Source organism: Hyperolius riggenbachi, chromosome 1 (genome assembly GCF_040937935.1).
Source record: "Hyperolius riggenbachi isolate aHypRig1 chromosome 1, aHypRig1.pri, whole genome shotgun sequence".
NCBI lineage: Eukaryota > Metazoa > Chordata > Amphibia > Anura > Hyperoliidae > Hyperolius > Hyperolius riggenbachi.
In genome coordinates, this window is record NC_090646.1 from 230,655,459 (window position 1) to 230,678,785 (window position 23,327).

At 42.6% G+C, this 23,327-nt stretch overlaps 1 protein-coding gene across 5 annotated transcripts in view; it reads right to left on the reverse strand.

Moving 5' to 3' along the window:
- Nucleotides 1-438: 438 nt before the first annotated feature.
- The window catches only part of AIMP1 (aminoacyl tRNA synthetase complex interacting multifunctional protein 1), a 94,400-nt gene continuing 71,511 nt past the window's right edge, over nucleotides 439-23,327 (reverse strand). For all 5 annotated transcript variants that reach the window (XM_068270663.1, XM_068270644.1, XM_068270682.1 and 2 more), the window contains 2 exons: nucleotides 12,974-13,142; nucleotides 439-712 (listed from right to left, as the gene is read on the reverse strand). In XM_068270663.1, coding sequence (XP_068126764.1) covers nucleotides 546-712; nucleotides 12,974-13,142 — 336 coding nt within the window. In that variant the 3' untranslated portion in view covers nucleotides 439-545. The remainder of the gene's footprint in view (nucleotides 713-12,973; nucleotides 13,143-23,327) is intronic.

A 23,327-nucleotide genomic window follows, 5' to 3' on the forward strand; every position in this document is an offset into this window, starting at 1 on the left:
GAAAGCTGGGCAACAGATATAATTTATAATGAAATAAATATGGCAGCCTCCATATCCCTCTCAGTTCAGGTGTACTTTAAGGGTGCCTACACCACAGAGGTGGGAAAAAGATTTTAAGAGTTCATGTAACCTACCCACCTCCTAATGTATGTTGCACTGCATGATACCCTTTAGATACTGGGCCTAGCCACACCCAGAGCGTGGTGTAGATAGAATGGTGAAATAGTGGAGCTGGTATGTTCGCATGAAGATTAGCAGCTAAATGCAGTACTTCCATAGAACTGCTTAAAAGTGACTTTTGCCCGCTTCTTGTGTGAGGGGTAGTTTAGGTGGTTATTCTAAATTCTGAAAGTTCATTTTTAAGTGTCTCGGTATACAACTCTACCAAAAAGAACTCACGTGCCACAACACTGTTGAAAAAAACAAAAACCAGAAACGTTTTGTAATGATCAACAAATTCTCAGCTTTTATTGTAGTAGCTCTTGGAGATCTCATTAGTACATGATAATTCACTCCTTATATAAATCCAAGAAAAGAGAAAAACTTTATTTAATGCCACTTCGGGACATGGTCTGGGCTTTGACCACTCCTTTTCCCTTAACTTCAAATGGTACTCCCTTGTATGTTGCTACACACTCTTCATTAGTCAGGAGGTCTGGCTGTATCTGCTCCCATGTCTTCTTCTTGGGATTCAACTCTTTGTCAGGTTCTCCTGTAACAACAGTTGACAGCAGCTTAGTATAAACATGTTGAAAAGCTTCATTCAGCCATCCAAAAAAGTCATACATTAAAAGGAAATGAGTTACACCTAACAACATGAGTCTATGTGTGGTATAGAGCAATAGGGCCCGATGCAAGATGAGTGAATGAGGTTGCCTGTATCCATCATTTAAAGAGTAACTGGATGCATTTTATACAGTGCAGTACCATCTCATATGCAGTTTGATTAGATCTAGTTAACTAATTGTGGAAGTCCAGGCAGCAGCATCGCAGAGCTTTGGGTATCACTCTGTACTGTTTTTAGCATCGGGGCACTTAATAGAACAAACTTAAAGCGGACCCAAACCAAACATTTTTTTAATTAAAAATATTTAGTTGCACCACTCTGACACATACAAAGATAAATAAACACTCCTTCAAACCTATGAGCATTTCAGTGCATGCTTTTCACCCTTCTCTTTTCATAACTAGGATTATACTGGGGGCTGCCATTAGCAATTCCTCCATTGCCGGACACCATCTACTCCACCAGTTTGCCGGAAAAATCCCGGCAATTTGAAAGGTAGGGAGGGGTTCCTCCAATAAATGTAAAATATTATATATTTGTCATCATGCTGCTGAAAAAGGGCTGCTATTTATTATTATAATTTAGAAAATAGATTTTATTTCTGAAATCTTGTATTTTTAATTTGGGTCCACTTTAAAGTGGACCTGAACTCTTGCACAGGACAGAAGGAAAATGTACAGAAATGAACCCTGTATGTATTTTGAGAGTTTAGCCTGTTTAATTCTCCCTCATTTGTGTCTAACCACACATTGTAATTTGATCTTTCCCCTGTCATCTGACTGCCATGGCAGATAAGCTCAATTGAAAGCACAGGATGTCAACAATACGCCTGCTTTCAAGAATCAGGAAGTAGAAACAGTGTAGATTTATTTTAGGATTTGTATCAGCCCTAACAAATAATTTTTTTTTGTTTACGCGGTAACCCAGAGTCAGGCTTGAGATGTAAAAATCATAGCTCAGAGTTATAACCCTGAGCTGGATCCATGGGAGGTGAGTAATGTGCAGGGCTGCAGCAGATCTATCTATTGGTATGATTTTTAGGGTCTAAAAGCGTGTAAAAAAATGGCACCGCTTTCAGCCCCTAAAATCCATAAATAACCATAACGGGGAGGTTAATGGTTACTATGCTGTTGCATATCTTTTAGAGCAGAGAGGAAGTTCTGAGTTCAGGTCCACTTTAAGGAGGTCACATTTCTCTACTGCATTACATTGTGATCATACTACATTTGGCAGCAGCAAGGCTCCCTAAAATCAAAAATCAAAATACTGTAACAGTGACATTCCTTCTCCTATCCTCAGACGGCAGCATGTGCATTGTGGATTCACCTCTGCTACTGATTGATTTTTGCAGCTATGTGTGTGCACAGGAAACACAACATTTGTGTGATTAGAGAATAGCAGCATGTGCACAGGATTAAGGTATGGGGGTTTACAGTACCAAACTTTGATGCCTTTGCTTTGGCCAGGAAATACTGGGAGAGGGGACCAAAAAACAAACAAAACAAAAAAAACACCTGCCAAGTGCTCTATGTGACCTAAGGTTGATCCTACCTGTACATGCCATCAATTTGATTGCTACATTTCCCATTGACCTAGAAATATAAAATTCCATATGCAACTACTGACCTGAACTTCAAGCTGAAGCTCAAACAAGCCCATTTTATACATCTTTTACTACAGTACATGCCTTTCAGAGATATGCAAAATGAAAGGTAGTGCTGAGGGGAGCTTGTAAGCTTTAATCTGGAGGCTGGTTTTGAATTCAGGGGATTTCAGGCTGTGACAGTTGCCAACTGTCCATATTTTGACAGACAGTTGAGCAAAATCTGATCTAAATAGGGCTTTCCATACGGTCTGTCTTCTTGACAAGAGCACCTGTGAAAAAGTAATTTGTCCAGCCTCCTAATGGAATGAGCATACTATCGCTATGCATGGATGTAAAAAGATGATGTAGGTCAGTGATCTTGTACTTGGGTATCCGCACCTTTTTCTCACCACCAACACCAGTATGAATGTAGAGATATAGCTAAAGAGGCAGGCCAGAGTCAGTAAGCCCACGTCATCCAGAGGCTTAAGCCCCACCCAGAGTCCTCCTTTCCTCCATATTCAGAAGCTTCAATGTTTCTCTGACAGCTCAGTGATGTGTCTATTCTATGTCAGCAACAGAAGCCATCAAATTACTTTACTCCCTCTAAACCTAGCAAAATCCCTTCAGATACTAAATGCTACGCCCTCTTCAAACGCAACATAACCTCCTCCAGAGCTACAAGCTCAACAATCTCCACAGTGCTCAACACTGTTTCCTTCCAAACTCTAACATAATCCCCACACTTGTGCCTAACACTATTCTCCATCTTGTATAACCATGCACCTCAGTGCTAAATACTATTTCTCTACAAATCCAACATAATTCCCTAGTTCTAAATACTAGAATATCCCCCCCCCCCCCCTCTCCCCAACTCACCTGTGATAACATTTGCAATATACTAGTGCTGAATACGTTTCCTATCCAAAACTTAACATAACTTTAGTGTTGACTATAAATTCTCTCCCATACTTAACACTATAGAAAACAGGCTGCAACAAAAAGTATAGGCCTCAGGAAGCCTACACCAGAAACACTGCTTCAGTCTTCATAAGTCAATAGCAGAACGTGGCCTCCATAGCTATCTAAAGACATTTGTGTTTGGCTTGGCCTGAATTCAGTTGCTCTGTGTACTGGGTAATAAAGGGTGCAGAAACTTCTTTCTTGTGAGGGGCAGAAGCTCCACTCCATTCCAGCAGTACAACGATACAAAGAGCAGACAGCTCCTCAGCTTGGTGAGCGATATCCTGGAAATGCAAAGTCTGTGCCAATAATTTTACACACCGATGAGATGAGGAAAAATGCAGATGTTGAGAACATATGGAAAGGTATTTCCCTATACCTAGCCAGAAAGAGTTTAGCAGAAGTCCTATCTAATAATACCAACTCCTTCTGGACATGAAACACCGGGAGACTACATGAAAAAATGAATTGTAACCAAGACTTCCAAGAAATCATCAGTTTTATATTGGAAAAGAATAAGCAAAACAGCTGCAGGTTTATGTTACCCTATTGTCAGCTGGTAGTTGTAAAGCTACAATCCATCAATAGTGAAAACAAGAACAGTGTAAATTACTTCAAGGTGGTATTTGTCTTCCAAAATCTGCAATGTATTATAAAGATACATTCACACTACAAAATCATAGATTTCAAACATTAGTTCTGATGATGAAAATAAACATGAACAGAATAACTGCTCTAATGAAGGACTCAAATTGATGACCTTATGGGGCGTAATGTTGTTCAACCCTAAATATGGAGTCTCTAATAGCACTAAAACCCTGGTGTTTTAACATCATCATTAAAATAAATGGAAGGGGAGAGGTGGCAGCACTTAGCAAGACAAGCTGCATCTGAGTGACCAACAGCATAGGTGTGCAGAGCCAAATTTTTAGGCAGGGTACACATCTTGCATTGAAAACAGATGCACGCAATTACCATTAATGTAGTATGTAAGCTTCCACAAACCGTTTGCATGCAGAGTTTTCCATACTGGACCCTTCCGCTGCAATGAGGCCATCCTTCTGGAAGGGACCCTAACCTGTAACTAATTGCCAAATAAGCAGTTCAAATAGAGAGCAGAGCAGAGTGCACATCCACTGTTAAAAACAGATTTATTTCAAAATCTCATTAAAAGGTACACAGGCAATTGAAGGTGTACAGGCAAACATATCCTATTGGAGTATAAGAGTATGGAGTATATAATCTGTGCACCCTTCTACTACGTATTGTGCAATTACCAAATAAGCATAGTGTGAACCTGGAAATGGCTGGCCATAAAAATGGTATACAAATTTAAAAAAACCCCCAAAAAACAAAACAGAATACAGATGGTTTAAGGATGTGCGGCCATCTCTCCTTTGTTGTATTAAAATAAATGGCCCTATGGTAGTCTAAATGATTGCCAAGGTACCAGCTATTTACCTTTCTACTGGTGAGACATGGAATACTGGAGGAACATGGAGGAACATGAAATACGCCACAAAGACTAGGGCATTGCTGCATGATATCTGAACACATTACTTATATAAATCCCTACCTCTCGTGTCCCTACCTCTCCCTCTAGATTGTAAGCCTTTGGGCAGGGTCCTCACTCCTTTTGTGTCCTACCTGATCATGCACCTCTATTACTGTGCACCCATGCTATGCATTTGAGTGAACCTAACTTGCCTAACTCCATGCTCCCATCCAGTGACTGACTAAGCATTACCTTGTACTCATACTGTGCTGTGTGATCTGGTTTTCTTGTATTCCTGTATTGTCACCCCTAAATATTGTCTGTAACCTAAATTAATGTCCAGCGCTGCGTAATATGTTGGCGCTTTATAAATACAACAAATAAATAAATAAATAAATAAATACCTCAATCCTTGTATGCTATGAGAGTTTTTTAAATTCATTTTTGAGTGACAGTTGGAGTTATCTATCCCTAGCGATGAACCACACTCTTAAATCCAATAACCCATTATAGGATTGGACACGCTTCAGATGCTGGAATATTACTAGGACAAAGGATCTGAGCCATATTTAGATCTTTCTAATATAAGGTCACAACATCTGGTAAGCAGCTGCTTTTGACAGGTGGTGGTGGAGAATATACATCACACAGGAAATAGAAAGTGTATTTACTTTGAAATGTACCTTCACTGGTCCAGGCACTTCTGAACTAAAGGGCCAATATATAAACCAATAATAGTTGGTGCACTATTCTCAGGAGCTGTTGGAAATGTTAAATCCCATCTAAACCCTTAAATCAAACCACCCAGGTGAATAAGTCAGTGCTGCCCTGCAATTCTTGTCTTGTCTGAGGAAGCTTCTTTTGCCCCCAAAACAAATCATGTTCCCTTTACCACATGCATCCAATGAAGGTGACTGTGTCTCGCACCAGTAAAGTTTATTTTGTTTTTCTACCATTGCCATCTATCCTGGTTTGAATAGACAGGTCCTCTCACATTACTTCCAGGTTTAAAGACCTATTACTATGATCAGATTATTTTTGATTGCAGAACCCTGATAACCTCCATGTAATAAACACACAGCAGTGCATTTTTTCCATTGGTAGGGATGATGATGATTGATCTTTACCACAGCAGCCACCCACCACCCTTTCTCCCAAGTGAATACAGCACCAACCTTTTTGGGTGTTTCTTACTGATGTCATGGCACCCAACATTTTATGGCACGTTATGAAGTGTAAGCATTGAAAATGTTAACGTTTAGCATCCAAAACTGAAGGAGTAGGCACTGGAACACAAGGTGCCATGGTCTTGGCAACAGGGCACTTACCACAGCAAAGATCAGGGCCAACAGAGGAACTATGCTTTATGAGTTAAGACTTATAGAGCAGTGCTAAACTGGTCCGCACAAGCTTAGATAGGTGGTATAAGTATTAGGGTGTATATGGTTTTAATTACTAGATTAAAGCAGACCTGAACTCAGAACTGCTCTCTGCTCTAAAAAAATACACAACATCATAATAACCTTTAAACAAAAAAACATTTCTTTGTTACACCTGATTCAAATCCTACAAAAATCTGCACAGTTTATACTTTCTGATTCATGGAAGCACACATATTGTTAACAGCCTGTGCTTTCAAATAAGCTTATCTACCATCTTTGCTGTCATGTGACACAGGGGGAGATCAAATTTCAACTTGTGATTAGACACACATGAGGGAGAATTAAAGCGGATCCGAGATGACAAACTAACTATAACAAGTAACTTGTCTATATATCGTATCTAAAGTTTAGATAGTTTACACAGCATATCTAGCTGCAAACAGCTTTAAGAGTTTATGATTATTTATTCCTGTGATAGAATGAGGGCAGTCATGTTCTGTTTGTCACATTGTCACAGGCTGAGGGCTGGAGATGCTATCAGCTTGCCTGTGTGTAAATTCAGTCCCATCTCCTCCTCCCTCCTCCCCTCTGCCTGTGAAATCTCTGGCTAGTAACCTCCTCCTCCTCCTGCCCAGACTGAGCTCCCATAAGCCCTTGCTACAGTGCCAAAGCACAAAAGGAGCTATGGGCGAGGCTTGTTTAGTTTATAGGGAATTAGAGTATTAAAACAAAATAAAAAAGTATTTGGCTTGAGAAATGCCCTATAAACTATATAAAAAGGAACACAATTATGCAATTAGTAAAAGTTTATCTCGGATCCACTTTAAACAGGCTAAACGCTCTAAATACATACAGGGTGCATTTCTCTCCATTTTCCTTCTGTCCTGTGCAAGAGTTCAGGTCAACTTTAATATGCAGGCGTGTACAAACACACACACAATAGGGCATGCATCAACAGCTGTGTGAGCCTCCACTCCTACTTCATTTGCATCTTCTTACACTCTACTGTCAGCTCTTACGGGGGCTGGAAATATCATCCAGAAGCAAGAGTAATATACTTCAGATTTAAAGATCAGATAGGCAAGAAACAAAAAAGCAACAATATCTACAGCACTTTTGATGCTGGATTAAAAACTTTAGCATCAATATACTTTACGATATATATGTTACGGCCAGAACCCGAAGTTTGGCCACTTCTCGTTCTGGCCGAATACTTCGGGTTCTGGCCGGCCAATGTGCGAAGTGGCCGCCGCGCGGCGGCCAATGTGAAAAATGGAATGATTCATGTAACATTAATGTATCTTCTGGCCGTCTCGCTGCGGCCAAATTTATCAAAACTTAGTTAATTTAATGAAATGGAGCCGGTGGCAATGTAACAGATGAAGCCGCCGGTTTTTGCTCTGCCTCTCTCTCCTCCCCCCGCCTCTCTCTCTCTCTCATGGGCAGCTAGGGGGGACACATGTGTCCCCCCAGAGTCGTTCGTGGCTGCAGGGAAAGCAGAGCGGGGAGGCTGCAGACATTGCTTCTGCCAGCACCTGCTCTGCAAGAACGGCAGGATTCCCTGCTGCAATGAACGACTCTGGGGGACACACGCATGTCCCCGCCGGCTGCCCATAGGTGAGAGAGAGAGGCGGGGGGGGGAGGTGGGGGGGAGGAGAGAGAGAGAGAGAGCGAGAGAGAGAGAGAGAGAGAGAGAGAGAGAGAGAGGCAGAGAAAAAGCCGGCGGCTTCATCTGTTACATTGCCGCAGGCTTCATTTTGTTAAATTAAAGGGATACTGTAGGGGGGTCAGGGGAAAATGAGTTGAACTTACCCGGGGCTTCTAACGGTCCCCCGCAGACATCCTGTGTTGGCGCAGCCACTCACCGATGCTCCGGCCCCACCTCCGGCTCACTTCTGGAATTTCAGACTTTAAAGTCTGAAAACCACTGCGCCTGCGTTGCCGTGTCCTCGATCCCGCTGATGTCATCAAGAGTGCACAGCGCAGGCCCAGTATGGTCTGTGTCTGCGCAGTACACTCCTGGTGACATCAGCGGGAGCGAGGACACGGGCGTGCAGGCGCAGTGGTTTTCTGACTTTAAAGTCAGAAATTTCAGAAGTGAACTGGAGGCGGGGTCGGAGCATCGGTTAGTGGCTGCGCCAACACAGGATGTCTGCGGGGGACCATTAGAAGCCCCGGGTAAGTTCAGCTCATTTTCCCCCGACCCCCCTACAGTATCCCTTTAACTAAGTTTTGATAAATTTGGCCGCAGCAAGACGGCCAGAAGATACATTAATGTTACAGGAATCATTCAATTTCTCACATTGGCCGCAGCGCAGCGGCCACTTCGCATATTGGCCGGCCAGAACCCAAAGTGGCCAAACTTCGGGTTCTGGCCGTAACATATATACGGAAATACTGTCCATGTATGTATGTTTACATGCAGAGACAAACAGGTACACATTCCTTTCTAGTGTTATCATGCAAATACACGCCTAGAGTATGAAGCTTCACTCCTGCTTCATTTGAATCCTCACACACCCTCCTCTCTTCCCAGCTCATTCAGGAACTTAAAATGTCAGCCTTCAGCATAATTCACCTATTTTAGACTTGCCAGGCAGCAGAATAAGAAGCCGGCACTATCTGTATTATATGCTCTTTTTCTTATTTTAAAAGTCCTGTACTGCGAATGACAGCGACGTTTCGGAAATTACATCCTTTCTCAAGCTCAGCAAAGTACAGACTTACAATACACATATACCATACGTTTTTATAGTGACATAATCAGCAGTGGACCAATCCTGGCTGAGTACTCGCACAGCCAATCATGGTGGTCCGTGACTTACCGGACCTGATAGGGAACTATGTTGTCCACTGCCCATTGGTCGCCATATTCAAAATGCCAAACTTCCTCCTCCCACACAGAGGGATGCGTGTAAAGGCCGCACGTGTCTCACCGGCATCTGCGCACAGAAATCCAACACCGCTCCACCCATCTCCGCCTGTCAGATGTACCAGATGGGGAACTGCGGTGAAGGACGCTGAAGGGGTGGCCCGGTAAGTCACGGACCACCATGATCGGCTGTGAGAGTACTCAGCCAGGATTGGTCTACTGCTGATTATGTCACTATAAAAACGTATGGTATATGTGTATTGTCAGTCTGTACTTTGCTGAGCTTGAGAAAGGATGTTATTTCCGAAACGTCACTGTCATTAGCAGTACAGGACTTTTTAAATAAAACAAAGAGCATATAATACAGATGGTGCCGGCTTCTTATTCTGCTGCAGAAGATAGCCTGTAGTGCTGACAGGCGGACCAGGCACATCGCACAGCAAGTAAGAGGAGTGCTTCTCTACATCTTTTTGATTGAGACTTGCCAGGCAGGAAACCTTGTTGGTAACTCTTTTGGTGCTGCATTACAAATTCCAACACATCAGCACATGTACATTTTACATTATATACAGACTTACAGTCTACTAAAGATTTTTAGTTTTGCTTAGAGATGTTGACCACTTCAGGATTCTGCGTACGCATAAGTACGCCCCTGAATCCTGAAGCGGTTTCCATGGCAGTTCACGGAGTGTGTCTCCGTGAACATCCTGCAAGACTCCGATTGCGGCTCGCAGGGTAAATGTAAACACGCGGGAAAGATCTTCCCCGCTGTTTACATACATATGGCGCTGAAGCGCAGCAGCGCCGTAGAGGTGATCGGCGATCCTCAGCCTCTGATTGGCCGGGGATCGCCGGCATCTGATAGGCTGACGGATTTCCGTCCTGCGCAACCCTTAGTGAAGAGGGGAGGGAGGGAAGGAGGCAGAGGGAGGAATAGCGCTGCAGAGGGGGGCTTTGAGGAGTCCCCCCCGCTAGGCACAGCGGCGATCAGACCCCCCAGCAAGCACATCCCCCTAGTGGGGAAAAAAGGGGGGGGGAGTCTGATCGCCCTGCCTGCTATCTGATCTGTGCTGCGGGCTGAAGAGTCCCCGCAGCACAGATCAGGCTGAAATCCGGAAGTGGTTATGATTGATATTTATTGTGCTCATAATGTACTGTAATTCACTTTAAAGCAACATTGGTGTTAAATGCTATATATAAGTGAATTTTTTTAATACTTTGTTTAATATTTTGTGTTTGGCTTGAACAAAAACTGGGTACCGCATTAAACACCAACTGTGGTCTAGATGGAGAAAGAATCATAAAGCTTACGGCTATTTTTGCCATTCAAGAAGGCAGAAAGCCATACAGCAATGAGTCATGGGTTAGAAAGCTAGGCGCTAGGAAAAAATGAAATTAAGTTTAATGTGGAATAGCCATATAACAGATAAATGTCATAGGGTGAAAAATAAGACGACATGTGATATGTAGCACAACAGTAGGGAAAAAGGACTGGCACTAGATGTTAACAGAAAGGCATAGGTCCGCTTCACCGGATTCTGTATTCATAGCATGCACGTGCACCTCAGAACAAAGCACTATAATATGGCAAGAAGGAGGATGAAGGCACTGAGCTGCAAAAAATATACCTTTAATCCACGGTGGGAAGACACATCAGGGTATACAGTGGGGGTGAGGGAGGCCTGACAGCTGTTTCGCTTTAAGACAAAGCTTCCTCAGAGGCCAAAAGAAAGAACAGGTTTCTTTTGGCCTCTGAGGAAGCTTTGTCTTAAAGCGAAACTGCTGTCAGGCCTCCCTCACCCCCACTGTATACCCTGATGTGTCTTCCCACCGTGGATTAAAGGTATATTTTTTGCAGCTCAGTGCCTTCATCCTCCTTCTTGCCATATGACATGTGATATGTAGATTTAACAAGTCTAGAGAAATGTCTTAGTACATCACTTATGAAAGCTTATGAAACATACAAATAGCAGCATCTCTAGCACCCCGTGCTTCCATAGCAATTAGCAACAGTTACTGAAGAAAACTTTTTCATAGCGATGCTAACATTTTATTTGCTTTTTGCACCCACTTATATATTCAGAAAGATGTGAATTTTGGGTGTTGTGTACCCCACACTGCTTCCTCATAGAAGGAGTATTTTTAATATAAATGTGCAAAAGAACAAAGGCTAACAATTTTTATTTAAATCTACATTTTAAGCCCAGCTTTAAGCTCCTCAGAGTAGCTGCATGGAACTTCAAAGAGACAGGAATAGATTCTCATTGGTGACTCTGGATAACTGTCCCAGTTTCCTTTGCATCTGTCTTGATAAATCAGTTCAACAGAGTGGCTAGATTTTATGGAGAGTACATTTCGGATACAGTAAATCTGCTGAATTCATGGAGTTGCTGGTGCTAAAATTGGGTACCTCAAGGAAAAGCCACATAGCTCTATATTGTGGGATTATTGCTGCTCCCTCCCTCCCCCCCCCCCTCTAGATTTCTTACTGGTAGTGGTGCATTTACATAAATGTAGCTAGACAAACACAAATGCACCCAGTACTACCAAATTCAATGTCCTTAAAGAGAACCTGTACTGAGTAAAAATATTTAAAATAAACACATGAGGTAACTTCAAATGAACATTACATAGTTACCTTGCCATCAGTTCCTCTCATAAGCTCACCATTTTCTTCTGACAATAATCCCTTCCAGTTCTGACAATGTTTTGTCAGATCTGAAATATATCAGTTGCTGTCAGTAAAATATCAGTTGCTGTCAGTTATAGCTGAGAGGAAAACTGGTGTACCAGTTAATGTCCATGTTTCCCTATCGCTCAAGTGGGCGATGTTACAGTTTAACTGTGTGCTGACCAGAAAGCTGTTATGGGTAATGGCCATTTTCAAAATGGAGGACGGAGAATTCCATTGATCACAGTGAACAAACAGGATGCGAGACAGGAGAAAGACACTGAGTAGTAGACTACACAGGAGATAAGTATGACCTGTGTATGCTTATTTTAATTTTCAGTTCAGGTTTTCTTTAAAATTAATATTAAGGACAACTGAAGTGAAATGAATATGGAGGATGCCAAATTTATTTCCTTTAACACAGTACCAGTTGCCTGCCCTGCTGGTCTATTTGGCTACAGTAGTGTCTGAATCACATTCCTGAAACAAGCATGCAGCTACTCTTGTCAGACCTGACAATAATGTGAGAAGCACCTGATCTGTTGCATGCTTGTTCAGGGTCTATGGCTAATAGTACTGTATGTTTCGGACTATAAGACGCTCCGGACTATAAGACGCACCTAGGTTTAAAGGGCAAAAACCAGGGGGAAAAAAATATACTAAACCTGGGTGCATCCATGGTCCAGGAGTGTCTTATGGACCTTTTCTCCCCCGAAGATGTCTAAGTTACACTGCTAGGTGAGATTACAGATCAAAGGGCCAGCATTGGGGATGATTACAGCGGCTTTTCATATGCAGCTCAGAATGTATTGCGCTGCAGCCACCCCACTGCGGTCCTAGGAAACAAGTACCAGAACGTTACATTTGGACTATAAGGCGCAGTAACTTCTTCTCCCCACTTTTGGGGGAGAAAAAGTGTGTCTTATAGTCCGAAAACTACGGTATTAGAGTCAGAGGATCAGCAGGAGAGCCAGGCAACTGGTATGGCTTAAAAGGAAATAAATATGGCAGCCTCCATATAACTCTTGATTCAGTTGTACTTAAAAGTCCAGCAACTGCATGCATGGAAAGGCATTGCTTGAATTCTATTCTACAAGTGTCATGACCCCTGAGAATTTCCTTCCAAACATTTGAAAGTGCCAAAGAGTTATTTCAAAATAATTCTGGAAGCAATTCATCTATCGCTTCCCCACCCCTTACCGATAAAGCATAAGTTACCTGGGAATCCTTCAAAAGTAATTCTATCTCCAGGAACCGCCCCACTTGGTGGGTCCAGTATCTCCACCTTGTCCGGAGAGCTTGCACACATAACCATGGCTTGAGAAAGAACACCTCTCATCTTTGCAGGCTTTAAGTTGCACAGCAGCACAGCCATTCGATTCTGCATCTATAAAAACATATAAAAAAAACAATGCAGAGTCAAATAAAAGATCATTTTCCATAAGAAAACAAGAATGCCATCAAAAGGTGACAGTGTGTAACAAATACTAAATAACATTGTTATTAGGAGAGCATACATCTGAGCTTTACAATACATAAGAAAATAAGAAACAAGTGTGAGGCAACTGTAAGCTGTTGAGTGAGTAGTTGACCACCACTGACAGAATGCAGCTATTTTTTTTGCAAAAAAAAATAATTTACATTTAATTACACAAAGGTTTCTTTTTCTGTATTAAAATGCAATTAACTGTACACAAAACTCCAGACTCCTCAGTTTATGAAACCTGACTCCAGTTACCCAAAATTGCTCTGACTCCTCGACTCAGTCTAATTTTTACGGATTTGGTTCAAAAATCATCCGACTCCTCAGTTTATTGAAACCACGACTCCACCTCCAGCTACCCAAAATTGCTCCGACTTCTCGACTCTGACACCACAGCCCTGATTAAAAGTACCGTATACACTCGCATATAAGTCGACCCCTCAACTTTTACCGGAAAAAACAGGAAAAAAGGATTGACCCCCATATAAGCCTTGGGTAGGCAATGCTGGATTGGTGCCGGCCGCACGATCCCCCCAGTGTGTCCAAGTATAGCTAGTATAGTGCCCAGTATGGGTAGGTAGTTCCCCAGTATAGCTAGTATAGTGCCCAGTATAGCTAGTATAGTGCCCAATATGGGTAGGTAGTGCCCAGTATAGCTAGTATAGTGCCCTGTATAGGTAGGTAGTGTCCAGTATAGCTAGTATAGTGCCCTGTATAGGTAGGTAGTGTCCAGTATAGCTAGTATAGTGCCCAGTATATGTAGGTAGTATCCAGTATAGTGCCCAGTATGGGTAGGTAGTGCCCCAGTATAGCTAGTATAGTGCCCAGTATAGCTAGTATAGTGCCCAGTATAGCTAGTATAGTGTCCAGTATAGATAGCATAGTGCCCAGTATAGGTAGGTAGTGTCCAGTATAGCGCCCCCCCCCCCCTCCCCACGGCCGCCGCTGCCATTACCTGCTCAGCCAGCGGCCGCTTCCTCTAATCCAGGTTCCCCTCTCCAACTCCATGCGTATAAGTGGTTCAGATGAGGCAGGAGGCAGGAAAGAGCGCGGCTTCCTGTAGCGGCGATGTGTATCGCAGTTACCAGGGGAACCGCTCTTTCCTGCCACCTGCCTTGTCACAGCAGCAGCGCCGGGCGCGCTGCTGTGAAACACTTATACGCATGGAGTTGGAGAGGGGAACCCGGATTAGAGGAAGCAGCCGCCGGCTGAGTAGGTAATAGAAGCGGCGGCCGCGGGGGGAGTAGGGGCTGCGGACCACCGACCACCACGGACCAAGACTCGCATACAAGCCGACCCCCCAACTTTCGGCCCCTTTTTTGGGGGGTCAAAAATTCGGCTTGTATGCAAGTATATACGGTACACAAAGTTTAAACACCCAAGAACTATGCCTTAAATTCTGATCCTGGAGTGGGGGTGGAAGGATGGTAAATTGAACTTTTAGGGCTAGTTCACACTGGGCGCTTTGGTAGCATTTTGCTGATCGCTGGCCATCAGCAACAAGCTGTTTTTTCACTGTACAGGAAAGCGATTTAGGAGTGATTGAGTTTTGTGATTCTATGACATTGAAAATCAATCACTTCAAAATCGCTACAAAAATGCTGCATGCACCATCAGCAAATTGCTAATCACTGGCGATCGCTACAGTGTGAACACTTCCATTGATTAGAATTAGCAGCAGCATTTTGTTGATCGCCAGTGATCAGCAAATCGCTGCAAAATCACCCAGTGTGAACAAGCCCTAAGTTTTGCAGATAAGGCTCCATCATGTGTCCTTCCACCCCCATAGAGGCAGCACATGTCACTTTGGTCTATACCGTGCTTATTCTCACAGTGTCTCGTGCAGGATTGAGCTAGAACCTGAGGGGTGGAACTTATTGTGTAAGCACTTTATGCATTCACAAGCAATACTGAATTGATCAACTAGCTTAGAAACCGCAAACAGTATGATGACCATGATATGTAATTTTAGCAGATTTTTTGTTAGGTTATCTGTAAGATCAGTAGCCCCAGCTGGTGGCTGAATTGAGAATAGCTGAAGACCCCAAAACTTCGAAACTGAGAGGCCACTATGGAATAATGAAGCTGTATATGCTGTGAATATTATAACATGGCAATTGCTGAATGAATTTTTCAAAGGGAATGACAAACATCTGGATGTGACAAAAACACTGGGAAATAGTTTAGAAATGTAATCATTGTTTTTAATTGCATAGCTGCTATGCAATTAAAAACAATGATTACATTTCTAAACTATTTACAGCAGTTTTGGTCTTATCATAATGGTCTTTAAAAGAAAAAAGAGCAATTACTGACTTACTTTTGAAATTGTCCCTTGACTGGGTGTTGGGCTGATCCTCAGCCTTTAATATTTTCTGAATTACTGAACCAGAACAAGTATGCAGATAAGGTGCTCTGATTCAATCCTGACTACTAGATGCATGCTATCTCCATCTGTACCTTAGACACTACTGCAGCCAAAAGATCAATAGGACAGGCAGACAATTCTCATTTTTAAATAGGAGTTAGCACTGTGCAACCTCTGTATTAATCTTACTTCAGATTACCCTCTACATCAGGGTTTGTCAACTCGGTCCTCAAGTACCCCCAGTAGTGAACATTTTGTGGAAATCCACATAGGTAGTTAGTGAGCTCTGCTGAGACACTAAATACCTCACCACTGAAATGTGTGGTTTTCTGCAAAACATGCACTGTTGGGGGTACTTAAGGACTGAGTTGAGAAACCCTGCTCTATACTGTAAGCTCGCAAAGGCAGGGGCCTACTATAACTCGCGTATATATAAGTCTATCCAGAAAAGGTAATGGCTGAACTTGGGGACGAGGAGAGGTTAATAGCTACGCTGCATAACGTATTGAAGTCATTAACCAGTCCTGACCCTAAAGGTAGCCATACACTGGTCGATTTGCCATCAGATTCAACCAACAGATAGATCCCTTTCTGATAGAATCTGATCAGAGAGGGATCGTATGGCTGCCTTTACTGCAAACAGATTGTGAACCGATTTCAGCCTGAAACCGTTCACAATCTGTGAGGGTGGTGTCGCGCCCCCCCCCCCCCCCCCCCCGCATACATTACCTGCTCCGCTGGCACGACTCCCCAGGTCTCTGCTGTCTTCTTCTCCGCTCTGGTTTCCGGGTCCGGCATGCTTCACTTCTTCCTACCAGGCAGGAAGTTTAAACAGTAGAGCGCCCTCTACTGTTTAAACTTCCTGCCGGGCAGGAAGAAGTGAAGCATGCCGGAGACCAGACCAGACCAGAGCAGAGCGGAGAAGACAGCGGAGACCTGGGGAGTCACGCCGGCTGAGCAGGTAATGTATTGCCGCTCTATTGCGTCGGTCTTCGGGCACTTGAACGCCGCTAGCGACGTGCTTCCTACCCACGGGCGATCGACGGTAATTTCCCGCACGGAGCCATCAACGGGATCGATCTATTTCAGGATAAAATAGATCGAAAATTAACGTGTAGCATGAACGATGTGACAGCAGATTCGATCCCAGTGATCGAATCTACTGTCGATCGGCGGGGAATCGGCCTAGTGTATGGCCAGCTTAAGTGCAGCCAATAACACCTTCAGGTTCCCATTAAGACATTAACCCTCTTGCTCCCCAAGTGCAGCAATTATCCACTCCACCTGCTCAGTAAGCCGTGAGGCTGGTATCTTTCCCCCCATCCTAGGTAAACAGTGCGGCCAGTATTACACTGATTTATCTTGTTGCATTAGTATGGTAGAAAAGGAAACTTGGGCAAACTATACCACAGTGGGCAAACTATACCACAGTACGCTTTTGAAATTAATTGCTCGTAACTGTGCAAAAGTCAACTCACCTGCATAGCTTGCATTTTCTTAGTGATCACAGCTCTTCTACTAATAATCTGTAGGCTTTAACTTTGCCACTAATCAGCTAAAAATCAGTGAGTAACTTTGCTCATATGGTTTATTTACACTGTCATTTTGTTGAAAGAGCTTAGCCCCCCCCCCACCACAAAACTATTACAGCCCAGCTCACCAGTATAATTTTGTTATAGTAAACTCTGACATTGTAAATCTATGGCTATAGTATACTCAGTTCCCAGGTCCCGACCATACACAGTCCCACCAGTACTGCTGTCCCACTGCCTTCTCTTGTTAAGGCGGAAAATATGAGCAAGCTAGAATTCACCACTCCACTCAAGTAGAATGTGAGTGGGTGCAGCCAAGTTGCCTCTCCCACCAAGAACAGTAGAGGAGGCCAAACCCAAGGGGGAAGGTAGGTGTGTGTGTGTGTGTGTGTGTGTGTGTGTGTGTGTGTGTGTGTGTGTGTTAGGATTGGGGGAACATACCTGGAGGTAAGAAGGGGCTTTAACATCACCATAGATCTATGTAGACAGACCGAAGTTCTACAACACAGTACATCTGCTGTTCATTGCATTTGTGAATGCACGTTTCCAAGGCTGTGTTATGGGCAAAGCGATAGCCACAAAACAGCCATGTTTCTATGTGCCTGGTGCACATAAAGTTCATATAAGGACGTATTTGAAACAATCCAGTGATACAGACAGCTGTAATGGAGAAATCGGGGATTTTTACCAATTGTTCATTGCTGTGTTCTTAAAGTCGTTTTCTACTAGCTAGTAAGCAGGATAAAGTTTTACTGTTAACAGGACAGGGCTAGGCACATAATTCATCTTCTATGGATGAAACAAGTGTCAACAAAGCAAAACACAAAACTCTTACATGTGCCCAAATCTGATGGCTATAGCAGTGCTAAATTTTTCAGCACATGTTCTGGGAAAGTCGTAAACTGCCAAAGTACACACAAAGCAGGTTTGGGTAGTATTGATCCAGCCATTCCTTGTACTTTCATGCGCTCCTTCCAGAAATAAGATATAACCGGGTTTTATTATGGGGCTGAAAAAACTTCCAAAACATCTGAATGAAAATGAGCTCTTCCTTTACGTGTAATTTAATGCTCAGTTTATGATGGCACACAGCGGGAAAATTCCCTTGAAGTTATTTTCAGAAGGAAAACTAATTCATAGCATCCATCTCCTTTTATTCCCCTCACAGATGATTATACGTAGAAAAACGCAAATGTCAGGATCATGTTGTTTTTTTAAACAATTTAAATTGTAGAGTACTAATGCCATTCAAGTACATTCACAAATAAAAAAAATGAGTATTGTTGACTCCCCTTTAAATCAACTCACCTCATTGTACGATTGCAGTCAGACACTTGTATGTATGAAGATGATAGTGAATGCTGAGAATGGGCAACTAAACTGTCACTGCCTGGTTGTACAAAACACCAACTCCTTTTAGTTAGGTCACAAGCAGATGTGTTTACACTCACATGCTTGTAGGACCATTTTATATCCACATGTGCAGCATATTACATACCGTAATTATTCACTCGGGTTTACTTCTGCGACTCTAAAAAGCCTTATTACTGAATGCATTGTATAGACACGTAAGCTTATGCTGGTCACAACTGTACTTTTAAAGCAATCTTATTAAATGTTAACAACTATTGCAAAAAAAATGCAAAACAACTACAGTATACAGCAGAAGCTTTTCTGTATTGTTTACTCTGCTTCATTCACCTCAACAAAAACAATGCTAATTCCAAGCTATGCTTATAAACCATACCCAGGACTGGTGCACACTACAAGAGCTTTTCTAAGCGCTTTGTGATTTTAAATGTGAGTGTTCTCACTGGAGCGATGTGATTTTGTAAAAAACAAAAAAAACAAACAACAACAACACATAGGATCGCATTAGCAAGAGCAAAAGCTCTTGTAGTGTGCACCAGCCCTAAGGGCCACACCCAGATCAGGCAAGCAATTTAACCAACAATACGCAGACAGACACTCCAGTAGGTCCTCAGCTGGCTGCAACAATCCCTGTCTCTAAAGGTGGGTACACACCTTTGATGGATTTTATACTTCAGGGATCGGGACCTGATCCCTGAAGGGCGAAATCGATGGTTCAGGCTGCACAGACATGAGTCAACTGCGTAGCTGACGAAGTGTACTGTTGCTATGCAGGACAGTGAAACGGCGCATGTGTGATGTCATGGAACAGGCAGAGGAGCGGCATGCACAAAGTAATCGGCCATAGCTGTGAGTATATACGCTGGACTAATTGCTTGTGCATCACAGGTCGGGCACCTCTGTACACATGCCTGATTATCGGCTGAGGCGTGTGTCTAATGTGTACGAGGCTTAATTGTCATTAAAAGGCACATGTATCTGAACTGTCACACGGAAGAGAGCATGGCTACAAGCACCAGGTTTGACAAAATTGTAGAATATTTTCAAAGGGTCGCAGCGCAGGAACAGAGAGGCGTAAGAAGATCAGGACTATCTTTTTTTTCCCCACATTTCATGTACACTCCAAAAACCAAGAAGAATACTTTCAAAGGTAAACATGCATAATGTAAACTATGCATTAACATATATTGTACTGTAATAGATATAGCCAACATTTAAACGAACTGCATGGTGTGTAAGGTTTATAGTCAGACCAGCTATAAATATCTTTCAGAACATATTTACACTTGTCTCTTGGGGACTGCACTGCTCTGGTCCCACTAAGGACCAGAGCCTTTTTTCTATTTTAACACTATGGCCCATATGCAATTCACCTTTTCACCTGCGTTTTCTCCTAGGAGGTAATTTTTCATTTTCAATTTAAAATAACTTCACAGCACTTTTCAACGAAAAAAGTACCAAAAAGTAGGTGAAAAAGTACTGTCAAAATTATTTTGAGTATTTTCTTGCTTTCCGGTGGCTTCAAATGCATTTTATTGACAAGTTTAAAAATATCACCTAGGAGAAAACTCAGGCGAAAAAGTTAATTGCATATGGGCCTATGACAACTGTGATTGGCTCACAGTGCTTAGCATCCTGACCAACGCATGGAGCTCAGCCATCAGCAGTGACGGGAGCCAATCACAACGGGAGCGGTTGGATCGGAAGAGGTGAAATCTACGTCCCGTCTGCTGTGCAAAGTCCTGAACTGTAGGTCAAACTTAAGAGATTCTTCTATGGACATTTGCTAGGCAGCTGTGCACGCTACTGTTCTAATACTACCAACCTTTTTTTAGCTAATTTCAGGACACATAATATGTACTAAACATCTTGGTTTCAAAGCATATGAACTACTTCTGTTCCTGACTCTGTAAAACTACACATAAAACATCAACATCTGTTATTTATGATCCTCAGTTTTTACTATTCTTAGCAATATCAGCTTGCCTATATTTAAAGCAATACTTTAAGGGAACCCCAAAGTCTCAAACATGAGCACAAATGTATTGCAGTATGCACTACTGTAACAAAAAAGGCATTTGTCTCCTCCTTGTGTTCCCTTATTACTGCATGATTTTCAGAATGGTTGGTTCCTGAACAAAATGTAACTTTGGACTAAGGGAGCATGAACAAACACAAAACAGTTGTTAAACGTCTTCTGTGGGTGTGTGCGGCTGATCTGAGCTGGCCACTCTGCGTTTCATTTTTTAAATTTGAGGTTTAAAGAGGAACTGTAGTGAAAATAACAATGAATAAAATTGCTTATTGTTTTACAATATTCATTTATAGATTATTTGGTCAGTGTCTGCCCATTGTAAAATCTTTCCTCTCCCTGATTTACATTCTGAAATTTAGCAGTGGTGGTGGCATCTTTAGTTCTGCCAGGTGATCTCTGTGCAATGTTTCTTACTGAGAGTTCTATGCACAGAGGGAGATACTGCTAGATTGGCAGTTGGAAAAAAGCTTCACAGACAAAAGGTTCAAAGACAGCAAAGAGTGTGCGTGTGCGTGCGTGTGTGTGTTGAAAAAAGGTAACGATTTCTCATGGGAAAGGGGTTATCAGCTACTGATTGGGATAAAGTTCAAACCTTGGTTAAAGTTCATCTTTAATAAACTGATTTTATATTTAACTTGTAGTGAAGAGAAGAGATGGAGCACCAGCTCTGCTTGCTAGGGTTTATTGTACATACAAAGGCATTACAGGGATACCAAGTAGGAGATAGGTGTGGATACCGACCGGTATCCACACCTATCTCCTACTTGGTATGCCTGTATTGCCTTTGTATTTACAATAAACCCTAGCAAGCAGAGCTGGTGTTTCATCTCTTCTCTTCACTACAAGTTTGACATGTTTATGTGAGCACAACTCCAGGAGGGGTAAATACACTGTGTCTTCTGACAGCCAGCATCTGGTGCCAACCAACTCATTCTTTACTGTAGTAATTTTATATTTAATATTTACCTGGTTTGTCTAGGTTCATCACACTGTATACCGCTGGTTACATTCACTTGCCTATTTTCAAACTTGGTTCTACTCTTTGTGTCCCACCTTTCAGGTTGTATTAACAGTGGAGGGTGAAGGATAAAAGACAGGAGGCATCATAGATAGGGTTACTGGGCATGCGGTCTGAGAAGGGACTTGGCAGTCTTATCCTCATTCCATCTGAGAGACTATGCAGCAAAAAATAGTGACTTGCATGAGATGCTTCAGTGTGAGTGAAATGGTGTAAGATGAAATAAAGAATACTTAAATGTAAATCATAAACCAGCATTACAAAGTGTTTTATTTTATTATCAAGCTAAAAGCCCAAAGACAGGTGAATTTGATGCTGGACTGTTGTGTCTATGGCACAGACACTCCATTTTATTTGAATGAGGTACACAACATAGTTGTAAAGCAGCAGGTGCTAAGATTACATAGTAATGTAGTAAACTTGGCTTTGCTGTTGGTGCTGACATCAAGGATTCCCAGCACTAGAGAGGTTTGTGCCAAGTTTGACATATGTTAAGGTAGTTATTTTGTGTTTTTTTTAATGGTTGGGGCAGAGGGGAGGATAGAGCTATGGTTTGGGAGGGATTGCTAGGATATGGATGGAGGGCTACAGTGTTCTCCCCAGGCTCACACCACAGATTTTTGATTATATTCAGGTCTGGGGACTGAGATGGCCATTCCAGAACGTTGTACTTGTTCCTCTGCATGAATGCCTTAGTGGATTTTGAGCAGTGTTTAGGGTCGTTGTCTTGTTGAAAGATCAAGACCCGGCTTCAGCTTTGTCACTGATTCCTGGACATTGGTCTCCAGAATCTGCTGCGTCCCTCAACTTTGATAAGATTTCCAGTCCCCGCACTGGCCACACAGCCCCACAACATGATGGAAACACCACCATATTTTACTGTAGGTAGCAGGTGTTGTTTACTTGGATTGATCAGTCCACCTTATTCCAAAATGAAGCTGGTTTGTCCAAATGTGCTTTAGCATACCTCAAGCGGCTCTGTTTGTGCTGTGGGTGGAGAAAAGGCTTCCTCTGCGTCACTCTCGCATGCAGCATCTCCTTGTGTAAAGTGCGCTGAATGGTTGAACGATGCACAGTGACCCCATCTGCAGCAAGATGATGTAGGTCTTTGGTACTGGTCTGTGGGTTGACACTAACTGTTCTCACCATTCCTCGCTTCTGTTTATCCGAGATTTTTCTTGGTCTGCCACTTTGAGCCTTAAAGTGAACCTCCGGACTAAAAATCGACTCAGCAGCACTGAAAAGGCCTTGTGTTTCTTTAACAGTATCACAGCATCGGAACTTTGTTTCTCTTATCCAAGCCTCATTTTTAGCTGCACAGAAGAAAACTGCCCGGGCTTTTTTCCCCTGATGCTGTGCAAAGCATGATGGGATTTCTGATGTTGTTGCTCTCGTTCTGCTGTTTTGGTGCAAATTTTTTTTTTTACATTTTGAATTTGACATTTGAAGCCTAGCGTGTGCAGCTGAGAGGGGTTATCAGGACACAGGACAGTTGGAACTGTGCCTCCTGCTCCTTGTCACCTCCTTTCAACCAAAAAGATGGCTGCTCCCATGACAAAGATGGCAGCCCTCATGAATCACAAACATTTGCCTGTTCTTTTAAAACAGGGTGGGTAAAAAATTATATTACCTATCTATTCTAATTAATATAACTAATGTAACTTAATGACAGTATGTTTGTTTAGGCTGAAGTTCCCCTTTAACTTGAACTGAGCCTGTGGTCTTCCTCAATATGTTCCTAACTGTGGAAACAGACAGCTGAAAT